General features: G+C 36.1%; 2 protein-coding genes across 2 annotated transcripts in view; one reads left to right on the forward strand and one right to left on the reverse strand.

Annotated features, from left to right (window-relative positions):
• Window positions 1–1,097, reverse strand: part of LOC117169859 (protein lethal(2)essential for life-like) — a 13,558-nt gene extending 12,461 nt beyond the window's left edge. Inside the window, exon 1 of the mRNA XM_033356367.1 lies at window positions 1,068–1,097. Within this exon, the coding sequence (XP_033212258.1) occupies window positions 1,068–1,097 (30 nt within the window). The remainder of the gene's footprint in view (window positions 1–1,067) is intronic.
• Window positions 1,098–1,844: 747 nt separating this feature from the next.
• LOC117169254 (protein lethal(2)essential for life-like) lies at window positions 1,845–8,651 on the forward strand. Its single transcript, XM_033355531.1, has 2 exons — window positions 1,845–2,296; window positions 8,128–8,651. Exons 1-2 carry the CDS (start codon window positions 2,006–2,008, stop codon window positions 8,431–8,433), a joined length of 597 nt encoding a protein of 198 aa, XP_033211422.1. The 5' UTR covers window positions 1,845–2,005; the 3' UTR covers window positions 8,434–8,651.
• The last annotated feature ends 5,562 nt before the right edge of the window (window positions 8,652–14,213 follow it).

The raw sequence follows: 14,213 nt of genomic DNA on the forward strand, positions 1-14,213 counted from the left end.
AGCTCCAAGGAGATTATGTTGAAAAATAAAAAAAAATTTACCCAAAAAAAATTGTTTTTATACTTCATTCTAAGGACTTATTGAACTACCCTCGTATCTATAATTTTTTTAATAAATCATAATAAAAAAGTACATGGAGTTGTCTCTTATTATATTATTATTTAAATAAATGATTGGTACAATATGGTCTCAATATTGTATCAATAATTTATAAAAGTAATATAATTAGCTCTTTCTCAGAATTGTATTAAATTTAAAAATATATTCATTAAAAAAAATGGTAACGTTGGAAATGAAAGTTGTTTTAACGATGTCAGAAAGTTGTAATAACGTTGTAAAGATGTTGCAAATGTCCGCAGTCTGTTCATCTGAAAATTTATTGAATGTTTTACAAAAGTTCTATAAGCGTTTATAAAACGTATAATATTTATTTATTTATTATTAATATCTCGGAAACTGCTACAAATAGAGAAAAGGGCGTGAATGCTGAGATCACTAGAAAAACGTTGATTTAAAATCGTTTTATATTTGTAAAGAAATTAACAGAAAATTGAATTTATATCAGGTCTTCAAAACACATACTTCGAATATACCCTAGAGTGATGGGGGGGGGGGGGCGAGGAACGATCCACACCGTAGAGAATAATGCAGAAATGGTTGTTGAAATGATATTCAACACTCACGAAAAGCATTTGCAAATCTATTCTGCAATATTTCGCGTATTAATATTCTCGCTGTCCATTTACACCCCTAAAAAGGAGAATAATAACGAGAGAACATTTATACAGTTGAGGATTTTTAAGAAATGGTTATTACAATCGATTTTACCACCCACGAAAACCCTTTACAAAGTTTTGCAGCGAATTCTCTGATTTTTAGCTACTTACCCCTTATTTCAACCCATAATTTTGGGGTTCATGGTATCCCTAATAATTTTCTCCCTAATCTGCATTACATTTACCACAATAAAAGAAATTGTATTGTTATCATGATTTCCCTTTGAGATTCAGCAAAAGGAAAAGCAACAGGTCATCGATTTTTTAAACATGCTGAACTTTACCCCTTACTTCAACTCCTACAATAAGCAATGTAGGCATTCTTACATATTTCCCTTTAATCCACGTAACATGAACTTCATTCAAGCGCAGAACCACTTTTCGAATCGCCCCCACCAAATTCAGTTTCTGGATCCGCCGTTCACTTGATTTTAGATTTTAAAAGTTTATTTTCGGATTTTAAATTAATTTCAATGTAGCTCATGCAAATTAGAGAAAATTACGCATGTCATACAGAAAAAAAAGATAGCCATTAAATGAATTTCTTGAGGAAACTGAAATTCAAGTTATTGAATTTAAATAAATCTTACAGTGGTATTAGCATGTAACTGAAGTTTGCAACATTCATGAATAAAAATTGTGCAATCTTTTATATTCCAACACCTATACTGTTTCGGAAATTTTGAGTCAAGATTTGGGATTGAGCGGCGGGTAAGAATACTATTTTAAACTCAAAATCATCATTGCATAATATGTAATATAATACAAATATATATATAGAATACCATCCTAGTTTTACATTTCAATTTCTTATTATATCTTCAAAAATACGATTTGTGAATGTTCTCAAAACGCTCTAAAAAGGTTCTAGACAATCTAGACCAAGGCCGTAGCCTGGGGGGGGGGGCAAGGATATAATCCCCACCACCAAAAATCCTTGAAACATGTACATAATATATATCTAGATCATTAACTGTGTGTCACTGCCCCCCCCCCCCCCCCATTGTTCAGGCTACGGCCATGTTCTCGACGATTCTCGAAGGCTGAAGGCGAATCTATAAATACGAGGTGGCGTGCGTTGCAGTGTAACAGTCCAGAAAAGCTACCGGAACGCAAGCATATTTTTTTCTTGAATATTTACAAAACGATTCAAATTGTAATTTCAAAACTTTACGCGAAACTTAAAACACATTTAATAAGTTAAACTACAATAAAATCAATTTGGAGAAATGTCGTCTCTTATGCCGATGTTATACTCCGATTGGTGGGAAGCCCTTGATCATCCACACCATATAACAGGTCAGAACTTCGGTCACGCAATTCGTCCCAATGATGTTTTAGTTCCACATATTCCGGAAATCCCATTGCCAATGTCCCCTTATCATCATGATCTGCAAAAGTACATCGCACCCATTGGTGTTGAGAAATTAAGGAGCACAATGTACTTGAGACCCTGGGTGCAGCTTCACAATAAAACAAATGGAGTTTCTACTGTTAAGAAGGATAAGGATAAATTCCAGGTAAATTTTTCTCTATTCTGTTTGTAATTTATTTCTTGGTTATTCACATTATTCTTTCATAAATTAAAATTTTAAAGTCTGCCATTGTATTTGAGTTACTTTTTCTACTTACAATTTTTTAATTCTTTTTTCAGTTTTCTTCTGGCACTTTTCCCAACTTTCGGTTGCAAGTGCAAAACATTTTCGATTTCTTAATGTCAAATTGAACAGTCAAGGTTTTGGAACTTCATTTGAAATTATTAGCCTTATAGTCCAGCAATATTTTAAATTCTAAGAAGTTTCAAATTGTAATTTTAAGTTACAAATATTCATTTGATTCATTCAAAATATACAGTATTTTATAGTTTATAATTTCAATTTGCGACTCTTGAAATTTATGATAAAGCAATACATATTTAAATGTGAAGAAAATTGAAGAACAAAATAAAAAAAGCATTATTTAAAATTATTATTGATATATTTCATTCATTTTAAATATCCTATATATTAGTCATATTGTTCATTTTCTTTGACTAATTTATATTGGTTATTTATTGTTTTTATTTAATTTATTTTTTGGTTATATATCGACCGATGTCCCTTTTTGGATCCGTATACACTCTGCTACACATCCGCACCTGTGGCTTAAAGAATCAAAGATAGAAACACGCTAGACTTTTAACTCGAGGCCGAAACGAACTTTAAAACATTTATCGATCTATGTCCCTTTTTCCATCCGTATACACCCTGCTAGATACACGTACCTTTTATTTAATGAATCACAGACAGAACCTCGCTAGACCCTTATAGGAGACAGCAACGCACTTTGAATATTAAATTCTATACAAATACCCCGGTCAGGTCCCACGTATAATCTGCTAGGCCACTATTTAGCAATTATAATAAATTTCTGTTACCAAGTCCCCATGTGAAATCCTGTTAACGCCCGGACAGCATTCATTAATGATGTTCATAATTTCCCAGTAAAACCCTGTTAGGTCCGTGTGCAGTCCTAGAGCAGGACTCGCCACTTCAAGCAGGTGCTGAATGCCACGACAAGTGTATGACTGGCACCAAGTTTTTATGTCATTTTTTTCTTCGTATTCCGAGAATCGAGCGAAGGGTTACGGTCACGGTAAATTACGTCTCGCCGTCATTCACGCTGGGGGGTCTGAACTTTTGTACTCGAATTTACAATATAATTCATTTCAAATTTCAATTTCATTTTTAATTTACTAGGAACCAGTCGAACGACAAGATTTATTAGGGCCAGTTTGACCTAGACTCTTGGCTGCCACTGGCAGTCAATGCAGTCAACGACTGCCTTCTGGTGAGCCCTGTCCTAGACTCTAGAGTATAAAGTTTGTCCCAGTTAACCTCAGTTAGACCCAGGTATTGTAAACGGCATTTTATTGGGTTCCAATCCGATTTCTAACGTGGTTTTTAAACAGGGAGCACTTTGCCGGCTGTTTTCCAGGAAAACAGTAAAAGCGTAATTCCATGTAATTTTATGTACTGATTACGAATATGGCAATATAAATACCTAAAAATATCATCTTCAAGGTAAACACTTATTACAATCAGGTTTCTAAAAAGAAAAATCCTCTTTTAACATCCAGTGTGGAAAAATGTTCTGGCGCTGGCCTGGGCCAGATCATCCCGCCAGGTTTCCAGCCCTGGCGCTGATCAGATGGTCTGGCCTGGGCCTGGTCAAAAGTGTAACGTTTTTCTGGCTAGACCCAGACAGTCTAGTCAGCCGCTAGTTATAGGCTGGTTAGCCGCGTGTTATTAGCTCGTCAGCCACTAGTTAATGGCTGATCGATTAATGTTTGATCGTTGAGGATCATATCGTCCATGTTTAGAGGATACGCTAAAAAAACATGATTTTCTAGACAAATATACAATATACAATTATACATGTTTGATATAATCAGTAAAAATTCAAATTTTGCGTCAAAAATATACTGCCATTAATAAAATCAAAAAATTTAATTATCGTTTCTCATAATTATTCTTTTATAATAGATAAAAAGTAGGTTTGTACTTACTATTTATTTAATAACTTAATAAACATTTTGTACATTTTAAGCTTCCGCTTTTACAGCTAACTTTTGGCTGGATTAATATATAATTAGGAAAATAATATGAAACTTTTGACAGTTTGTGACACTTTATCAACAAAAACTAGCACTGCTTCCGAGAGGTCGGAGCCAAGCACTGTCAGAATACTTCAAGTTGTGACGTCAACTGGCAAGATGTCTGCACGCCGAGGGCCAAGCAATGAATTACAATTACTTAGGAAAACTTGATTGTTTTAATGACTTGGATACAAAAATTTCACTATACACTTTTTTAGTTTAAAAAATTTCATCACAAGCTCTGTAAATTTTTTGAAATGTAAGAAAAAATTTACTGTATCGAACTTAGATTTTTTCCTTGGGTCGCTGATTAGCGTCAGGCCTGGAGCAGACCAGACTCTCAAGATGATACGAAGGAAAGTCGTGTTTTCATAGTTTTAATTTCTAATTTTTTATCATTTTAGACACCCTGTAACGTTTTCAAAGTACGCCAAAAAAATTTGGTGATGGAACTTAAATTTTTTTTTCTATTGGCTCGCTGATCAGCGCCAGACCTGGACCAGGCCAGATTGTCAAGGTGATAGAAAAAAAACAATGTTTTTATACTTTAAATTTCTAATCTTTCATCATTTTAGATACCCTGTTATATTTGTAAAGTATGTCAAAAAAATTTGTTGATGGAACTTATGATTTTTTCGTTGTTGGCTAGCTGACCAGTGCCAAACCTGGGCCAGCACAGACTTTCCAGACTGGACGGTCTAGATAAAGTCAAACCTGAGCTAAATCAGTTCTTCCAGACTAGACAGTCTAGATAAATTCAGACCTGGGCCAGACCTGTAACCAGACTGCTCGGACCTTTTTCCACAGCATTATTGGTACACCAGAGTGCGATGTTTGGGGATGCTGAAGGATCTTCACTGAAATCTATAATTAGAACTCTTCTGAATGTAAACATAAGTTCTATCCCAAATCTTAATTAAGTTACATCGTGTCAAAATACTTCAGCACAGAGTTCCTCCCTTTATTTATCAATCGCTCCGTTGATGAACGAGATAAATTAAAGAGTGAGGACAACCTGCCATCAGTTTTATGACCCGTATGAAGTTGTTCTAAATAAAGTGCTATTACTATACTTGAATTCTTTGCTACGCTTCATCGAGAGAAGGTAGTAAGCACAGAACATTTTTAAATTGCTCTATCTGCGAATCACAAATTTCAGCAATACACTCAAAATTGAAAAAGACCGCTTTTTGTCAGCCAGTTTTCGGAGCGAATCAATCACGTCCTCGATATGACTTTGATTATAAGTGCTATTCGTTGCTATTTGTGATAAAAGTTCCCATTGTTCATCTGAAAGATGTTCATTGCAACAACGCAACATTTCAGGTAAATAAAAGCGGTGGTTAACCAGGATCTGATCCCTGGCGGTTTTTTTACGTGCAACCAAAACGCAGTTTTTGTGAGATGATGACGCTCTTTTCAGTCAGATTACCCGTACTTTCCGGTAAAGATGATTTGCTTTTTGACGCCTTTGAATCTCGGAAAGCTAGTCGGTAAGAAACGCAAATGGAATCGTATTCTGAAAGAGTTTTTTGTTGTGTTGGTACACTCGTCACGATCATATGTTCACAGTTTTGACTATTTAGCTCGTGTTCTTTTTCTGGCAGAGGCGTAAAAGGTTAAAAGGGGTGTGCTCGGCGATTTTCTTCTTTCGAAAAAAATGGAGCAAAAAGTTTTTGCATTCAATTTTGTGTGCATTTTGTGTGAGTCAATAATGATCCGGATTTTCTCAAAAGGGTTATAACTGGGGATGAATCGTGGGTATATGGTTATGACGTCGAAACTAAAGCCCAATCGTCTCAGTGGAAGCATCCTGTGTCTCCAAGACCGAAAAAAGTACGTCAAGTTCGATCAAATGTGCATCGCTGAAAGAACTCAAGGCTATACCACAAAATGATTATCAGAAGTGCTTCGATGATTGGAAAAAGCGTTGGCACAAGTGTACTATATCTGAGGGGGATTACTTTGAAGGGTACAACATAAATATTGAGTAATAAATGAATATTTTTTGAGAAAACCATAAAGTCACCTTATTTTTTGAACACACCTCGTATTAAGTTATGCAAACCGCTTGGGACGATTTGGATTGCTAAATTATCGTAAATCTGAATTTGCTGAAACTGACGGTTAAGATCTTCTTTGTTTTCAGAGATATCCCACAATTAGCGCAGGAATATCCTTTCGTTCCACCGGTAGCCAGCTGGTCGCCAATCAAGAAGCCTCAGTTAGGGTGCCCGATCGGGGAGATCGCAACTGACTTTCCGCTGGTGAACCTCTACCTAATCCACCAACGAGAGTTTTATTTAAAAGGGCTCGAGACCCTCAGTTTTATTTTATCCGCCATGACGGCATTAATTCTCAAAAAGGAACCTTTGCGGAGCAGAGATAGTTGCATGCCGGCGCCGTCACCACGAGGAGGTGGCTCCTTCGCCGAATGAACATTTTCTATCTATATAAATGCAAAAATCTTTATATTTGTCCTCTTATGGATTCTGAACCGACGTACGAAAAGTCATGAAAATTTGTACAGTTTTCTATATCATACACATCCTGTTAGTCTTTTGAGAAATAAAACACCGACCAAAACGTTTCTAGAGTCCAGACTAAGACTCCGGGATCATTGCGAAGTCGAAAAATCAAACTTTCCTCTTTTTCCATTCCCATAAGTTACAAAAAGAGGCTTGTTCGATTTTCAATCTTGGAATCTGCCCCGGAGTCCCAAGAACATTTTCCCCGGGAGTCCAAGATGTCTGCACGCCCACGTGACACCCCCGACGCCTAGGACTAAAGAAATTTACCAAACTGCATGGAATAAAACTTTATTCATTAATTACATGAAAAAACGATATTTCAGCGTAAAGTCTATTTCCATATTATTTTTTATTTTGAGAATGCTATGCAGTTGAATAATCAAATTGTTGCCAAGTTGAAAGACCCATAAAGATTTTTGACGGAGATAAACAGAAATTAAGTTATTAACAATTTTTTTTAAAGAATGTTTTTTTTTTAATTTTGCAAAATTTTGATTGGAGGTAAAAATTTGGTGCACTTTTTCTCTAAAATTAATATTTTTCGAGAAAAGCGAAAAAAATTAAAATTTTCAAATTTTGTTTAAAACAAAAAATTTCAAAATTTCCGATACTAGTTTCCAAAAACATGAGGGGGAGGCCCATATCCTTCTCTTCCCACAGGTCGAATCCTTTTTCCAGGACTAGGACGCTAGCGAGGACGCTAGGGTTTTGTTTGGGCTCAGAATATGTGTCAACTCACTTCTCCCTTTTCAAGATCCACCTTTCAAAAATAATTGATATTTTACAAAATTTAATAAATTTTTAAAAGAAAAATATGAAAAATCATTTTTGTAATTTTTCTTGAGAATTTTGAACTTTAGGAAAAGTGTGAAGATAAAAAATATGTATTTTGATGAGATCTACAATTATTTACGTACCTACGTAAATTTGATCTCAGATCAAAATAAAAAAATGAATATTTTAAAAAGTAAAAAATGTGAATCACTTAATTCTTGGGATATTTAATTGATTTCATTTAAAAATTCCTGAATTAAACTTTTATGTGTTGCTATTTTTGTTACGAACGATGCATGTCATTGAAACAAGGGAGATTAAAATAACTTGCACAATTTTTACTTGCAGGAAAGTGTGAAAAACTTTGAATTTTCGCACAATTTACAATCCATTCTTTTTAATATTTCAGGTAGTTCTGGAAATTCAACAATTCACTCCCGAGGAGGTAAGCGTAAAAGTCGTGGACAAATTTGTCATGGTCGAAGGTAAACATGAAGACAAGCAGGACGAGCATGGATGGGTTGCCAGACAATTCTCCAGAAAATACCTTGTACCAGAACAGTGTGATCTTGAACAGGTCAAGTCTAGTCTTTCATCGGACGGGGTTCTGACAATCACGGCCCCCAGGAAACACGATCAAAAGCATCGTCGCGAAAAAGATGTCGAAATTGAGATAACAGAAAAACCTACGAATTGCGTAGGAGGAGAAAATTAACCAGAAAAGATATAATATTCAGTAATAATTTAATTCGCTTCAATTTTTGCTAAAGTTTCACATTCCTTTGGTATGCGTGACTCACCTTCCCGTTTGTATTAGTTATAGTTTTTAAATTTTCGAACGTGACTTACTTCTTCAACATTTCTCAAGTCTCTAATCTCTACGTACTATGTACTTAAATGATATCCAATATAATATAAACTCGTGTAAAAGAACGTTCTGCGTTTTATTTGGCGTGATTTCCCCTAAGAATTATAATTGCGATCATACATATATATGTTCTGCTGTATACATTCACGTGGAAGGGTAGTTTTTGGGGGAAATTATAATGAGAGGGAAATTTTTATGTCTCAAGTGATTAATTTCGAGCCCTACATCATGTATGCATTGTTGAAGGTCGCTTTCCCACTTTGAAAAGGTTTTTCATCAAGATGGGTAGGTGTGTAAGACTTAGGGGTAGTTTTACGGGAGACGTATTATATGTTATCAAAGAGCAAAAAAAGAAAAAAAATCTCCACTAATCGTTCATCTCAATATAAAAATTTTTAGTGAGTTTTCGTAGATTGCGGCGCTGAGTGGATGTCCTGCTAGCGCCGCCACCCTTTTCTCCGAAGTTGAAAGAGCAAAAAAAAATTTTTCAGCATAAAATTAGCAAGAAAAAAGCAAAAAAATATGGCGTATTCCATTTTTCAATATGCCTCTGTGACGGCGCGGATTGGACGGACCTTTTGATCATGCAAAAGCAGGCTGAAAATCTCCTGAAGATTTTAAAAGCATTTCAAAATTAACCAAAATTGGTTTGCTCACCGATAGTGATATAGATATTGAAGAAATTAGGAATGAACAGGTTATACCTTTTACTTTAGAAAAAGCTATCGCCTTAGCTGAAGATACAAAACTTACGAAGCACCAATTTGAGACTATCCGGATTCAAGCAAGGTTACGAAATGCAGACATTTCTCCTCTCTATGTGAACCTTGAAGTCGCTAAGAAAGAATGTCTTCCTGTTGAATTTATCAGGGAAATTACGGAGAATGGTGTTGGAGTTGATTTATAAAAATTGTGTGATCACACAGTGAGGTCTATATTAGAAATCCCGAATATTTTGCCGCTTGATTTTGTGAAGCAAAAGAACGTTGCAATAAAATGTCTCTACAAATATGGTTGTGATGGCGCATCTGACCAGAGTCGGTATAATCAGAAATTTAGTCAAGAAGAAAAATCTAATGCAGGTGTATTCATAATGATCATTCTAGTGCGCACTTCGGTGCGCATGCGTTGGCTTCATACTGACTCTGCAGTTGTATGGGTATGGTTACAATACTTCCCGTTCCCGTGTATGGCGCTAATGTGGCACGGGGATAAAATGACAGCTGCCTATGTTTACATCGTTGACATTGACGCAGTTTGTATTACATTTTAAGGAGTGTGATATTTGATTTAGATAGATCAATTATTATTTATGTAGAACAAGATTTTAAGAATTTGGTTCATCGGGAAACATTTAATCGTTGCGATCCTGCAATGTACGAGGTAAGTTACATTATATGGTGATATGAAAAATAAGTAAATAATTTACCAGTCTTCAATTTTGTTTGCTTACGCATAACAGAACTGGTACCAAACTTTCAATTAATCGTGGCAGTTTTTATATTCCAATAATCTTGGCATGGCTGAAAAGAAATTAATTTAAAGATTTACGAATCTTGTATTTTTCTTTGAACCTTGAAGTTATATTTACACGAAACCATGATGGTGGCCATCCATACCCGTGCTAAACTAGCGCCGAGCTCGGGAAGATTTGCATTTCGATGCGTTATTGTACATCCGACAGAAAAATGCTCGTCTATGAGAAGTCAATCATGGAGAATAGATATAAGGAGACCAATCTGTAATGCATGGACTTCACCAAAAACGGTCACTTTTCTGTTGCCAGAAGTACGCACGCAAACATGTGTAAAATCACACTTACGTATAGTTCAAACCATTCCGAGCGTGGCGTACCAACCGCACTTAAAAAAATATGGCCGCCTCCATTTTTTTGTTTTGACAGGTCGCTTGAACAATTAAATAATTAATAATCAGACAGGATTTTGTGACATGTTTGTGAAATAAAAAATTATTCGCCATGGAAGAGGTAGATAGCATGTTTATGAAATATGAAATTACTTTTACCAACACTATGCGTGGGAGAGATATTCGACGCGCTCGTAACAAAAACAATAAACATACAACTTAAACCACTCTCAAAGTCTTGTACACTATACATTTAAAACCACACTTATTGGAAACTTTCGCTTTTATACAGCGATTTTTAATTTTAGCACCCTTGCCTTTATTCACAAACTATTAATTTTTCAACCATTATTTACTTATATTTGACTCGCGTTCACATCGGGGGCCATATTTTTTTAAGTGCGGTTGACACGCTACGCTCGGGAAGTCCTGAGCTACACGTGAGTGTGATTTTGCACATGTGTGTGTGCGCACCTCTAGCAACAGAAAAGTGTTCATTTTCAGTTCCACTAGTTTGTTCTCCTTATGTCTATTCTCCATGAAGTCAATGTACAGGACTTTGGGCTCCTTACGTCTATTCTTCGTGCCATAGATAGTGGTGAAACGGTATGTTTGATATCTGAAACAAATCAAGCGAAATGCCCAGTAGGGCAGAACGTCACATCTCGACGCGATATCCAAATGCGAAAGCGTACGACGAAGCTTGCCATAGGACGTGTTCCAGGTCTTAGTCTATTTGAGGGTTGCAAGGGCAACTAGGCGAGCTCGTGTGGAAAAGTGTTCTGGCGCTGGCCTGGCCCAGAGCAGACCGCCAGATTTCCAGCCCTGGCGCTGACCAGATGATCTGCCCTGGGCCTGGCCAAAAGTTTAACGTTTTTCTGGCTAGCCCCAAGCCAGACCGCCCGTCAGCCGCTAATTATAGGCTGGTCAGCCGCAAGTTATTGGCTCGTCAGACACTAGTTAATAGGTAATCGATTAATGTTTTATCGTTGAGAATCATATCGCCCATGTTTAGAGGATACACTTTGAGGATACGCTCAAAAAGCAAAACATGATTTCCTAGAAAAATATATAATATACATGTTTGACATAATCAGTAAAAATACAAATTTTGCGTCAAAAATTTACTGCCATCAATAAATGCAAAAAATTCAATTATAGTTTCTAATAATTTTTCTTTCATAATAGATAGAAAGTAGGTTTGTACCTGCTATTAATTTATTGACTTAATACATATTTGGTACATTTTATGCCTCCTTTTTGACAGTTAACTTTTAGCTGGATTAATATATTATTCGGAGAATGATAAAAAATTTTGACAGTTTGTGACACTTGACCGACAAAAGTTAGCACTGCTTCCGAGAGGTCAGAGCCAAGCACTGTCAGAATACTTAAGTTGTGACGTCCACTGGCAAGATATCTGCACGCCGAGGGCCAAGCAATGAATTACAATTACTTGGGATAGCTTAATTGTTTTAATGACTTGGATACAAAAAATTTCAATATAAACTTTTTTACTTTAAAAAATTTCATTATAGGCTTTGCAACTTTTTGAAATGTAAGAAAAAATTTACTGTATCGAACTTAGATTTTTTTCTTGGCTCGCTGATCCGCGCCAGGCCTGGACTAGAGCAAATTGTTAGGATGATAAGAAAGAAAGTCGTGTTTTCATATTGTTTTTTTATTTTCGACCATTTCAGACACCCTGTAACGTTTTCAAAGTAGGTCAAAAAAATTTGGTGATGGAACTCAAGAGTTTTTTTTCTATCGGCTCGCTGATCAGCGCCAGACCTGGACCAGGTCAGACTGTCAAGGTGATAGAAAAAAGGCTTGTTTTTATACTTTGAATTTCTAAGTAAAAAAATTTTGCTGACGGAACTTATGATTTTTTTCATTCTTAGCTAGCTAACCAGTACCAAACCTGGGCCAAAACAGACCTTCCAGACTAGACGGTCTAGATGAAGTCAAAACTGAGCCAGACTAGCGTCAGACCTGAGCCAGATCAGTTCTTCCAGATTAGACGGTGTAGATAAAACCAGACCTGGGCCAGACCTGTAACCAGACTGCCCGAACATTTTTCCACATGGGAGTGTTATTACGCGACGGGGATGATGTTCTTACGCGACAGGCTAGCTCTGCGCGAGTGGTGATTACTTCTCATGCGACAAAGGGATACAATCCACTCCCTTTTTAAAAGAAAATTTGAAAACCAGTGCTTTCTGCGGATTTTGTAAAATTTATTAACTGGCGGATTTCGCGGTTACATCTGCGAGCTAATTTCCCGGAATTCCCTTATGGTCTGGTTTCCATGTTAGGGTAATATTACATTTAAGCGCGGTAAGGGAAGCAAGACCATTTCTGATTAGGAAGATAAGGTGAGATTTAATTCACTGGGGTTAGTGCAAGAGACACTTTCGAAGACACTTAAAGAGTCCGAAAAAATAAGAACTTTTTTTAATTTATGCTTTATAATGAAATATAGTGTATATAAAATGGCTATTGCTTCAATAGAGAAAATGGATGCAGAGTAATTAGATTTCCATAAGTGTTTAAGTTGCCCAGCGGGACAAACCGAGGCCCGGCCCGCAGACTTGCCATCTTGAGACTTTGAGCCGTCCGTATAAAAAATCAAGGAGTCTCCAAACTCCTCAATAGGATTCTGTAAGAAAGATTGTGGGTCAGGAGAATTTTGAGTTAGAAAACCTTTTTGAACATTTATTTGAGGAGAGAAAGTATGATGACTGTATAGAAACTCAAAGAGGGGATGGTGGAAAGATCTGCATATTTGGGGCATAAGATTCCGGGTCTTCTTAAAGGCTGCTATGAGTGTAAAAAGGTTTGTGATTCCATGAGGGTTGTTTTGATGGGTGATATTGCAAAGATCCTCGAGCTTGTTTGTTAGTAGGTGACTAAGATTTGCGAACATCTTTATGATATATTTTTTGGCTAGAAAATTGAATCAAAATTTAAGGGGGGGTTCACATGTTTCTGCTAAAATTATATTTATGGGGGTACTTGTCCTATAGCCTACGGCTAATCTCAGGGCTTGGCTTCTGATTTTTTTTAGTTTATTAAAGAATTTATGGTTTTGGAATGTGTAAATATGAGAACCGTAGTCTAAACAACTTCTGATGAGAGAGTCATAAATCGTAATGGGAGTATGTGGATGTGCACACCACCACACGCCTCTCAAGACTCTTATGATATTTAAGGTTTTTCTGAGTTGATCAATTAAAAACTTAAAGTGTTCATTAAATGCAAATGAGTAAGCAAGAACAATTCCTAAAAATGTGGCGTGTAAGGAAGGCTTAATGAAACAGTTATTAAGATTTAATTTATATATGGGGTCATTCAAATTTAAATTTATTTTTTCAAAAAGAACCAATTTTTTGTCAGAGAAATTTTCTAATCCGCGTTCATATAAAAATTCTGCAATTCATTTAAGCATTGTTGGAGAGATGTGATGCAAACAGGAGGCGAGGGAACTCGGTCGGAAAGGAGCTAGCCTATAAGATCTTGTAAATTTTTTAAAGAATGGTATTAGCTTCAGAAGGAAAGTGACTAATGCCATTATTATCAATTTTATCTAATCCGGGAGAATATTTAATTTTCAAGGAAGAAATGGTTATAGTAAGATCATTTTCAGTAAATGGAGCCTCAAGGAACTGGTTGGCCCTAAAGTCACTGGGAAACCTATCATGGAAGACAGTATAATGACACATCTCAGCTGCGAGATCCTGTAGTTTTGAAATCACGCTGCT

Source organism: Belonocnema kinseyi, chromosome 3 (assembly GCF_010883055.1).
Source record: "Belonocnema kinseyi isolate 2016_QV_RU_SX_M_011 chromosome 3, B_treatae_v1, whole genome shotgun sequence".
Classification (NCBI taxonomy): domain Eukaryota; kingdom Metazoa; phylum Arthropoda; class Insecta; order Hymenoptera; family Cynipidae; genus Belonocnema; species Belonocnema kinseyi.

What these genes read in the sequence shown, in the direction of transcription:
- LOC117169254 (XM_033355531.1), top strand. Translation starts at nt 2,006, where the DNA reads ATGTCGTCTCTTATGCCGATGTTATACTCCGATTGGTGGGAAGCCCTT. An exon ending in AGGATAAGGATAAATTCCAG is followed by an intron (nt 2,297 to 8,127) that starts GTAAATTTTTCT and finishes TTAATATTTCAG; the next exon opens with GTAGTTCTGGAAATTCAACA.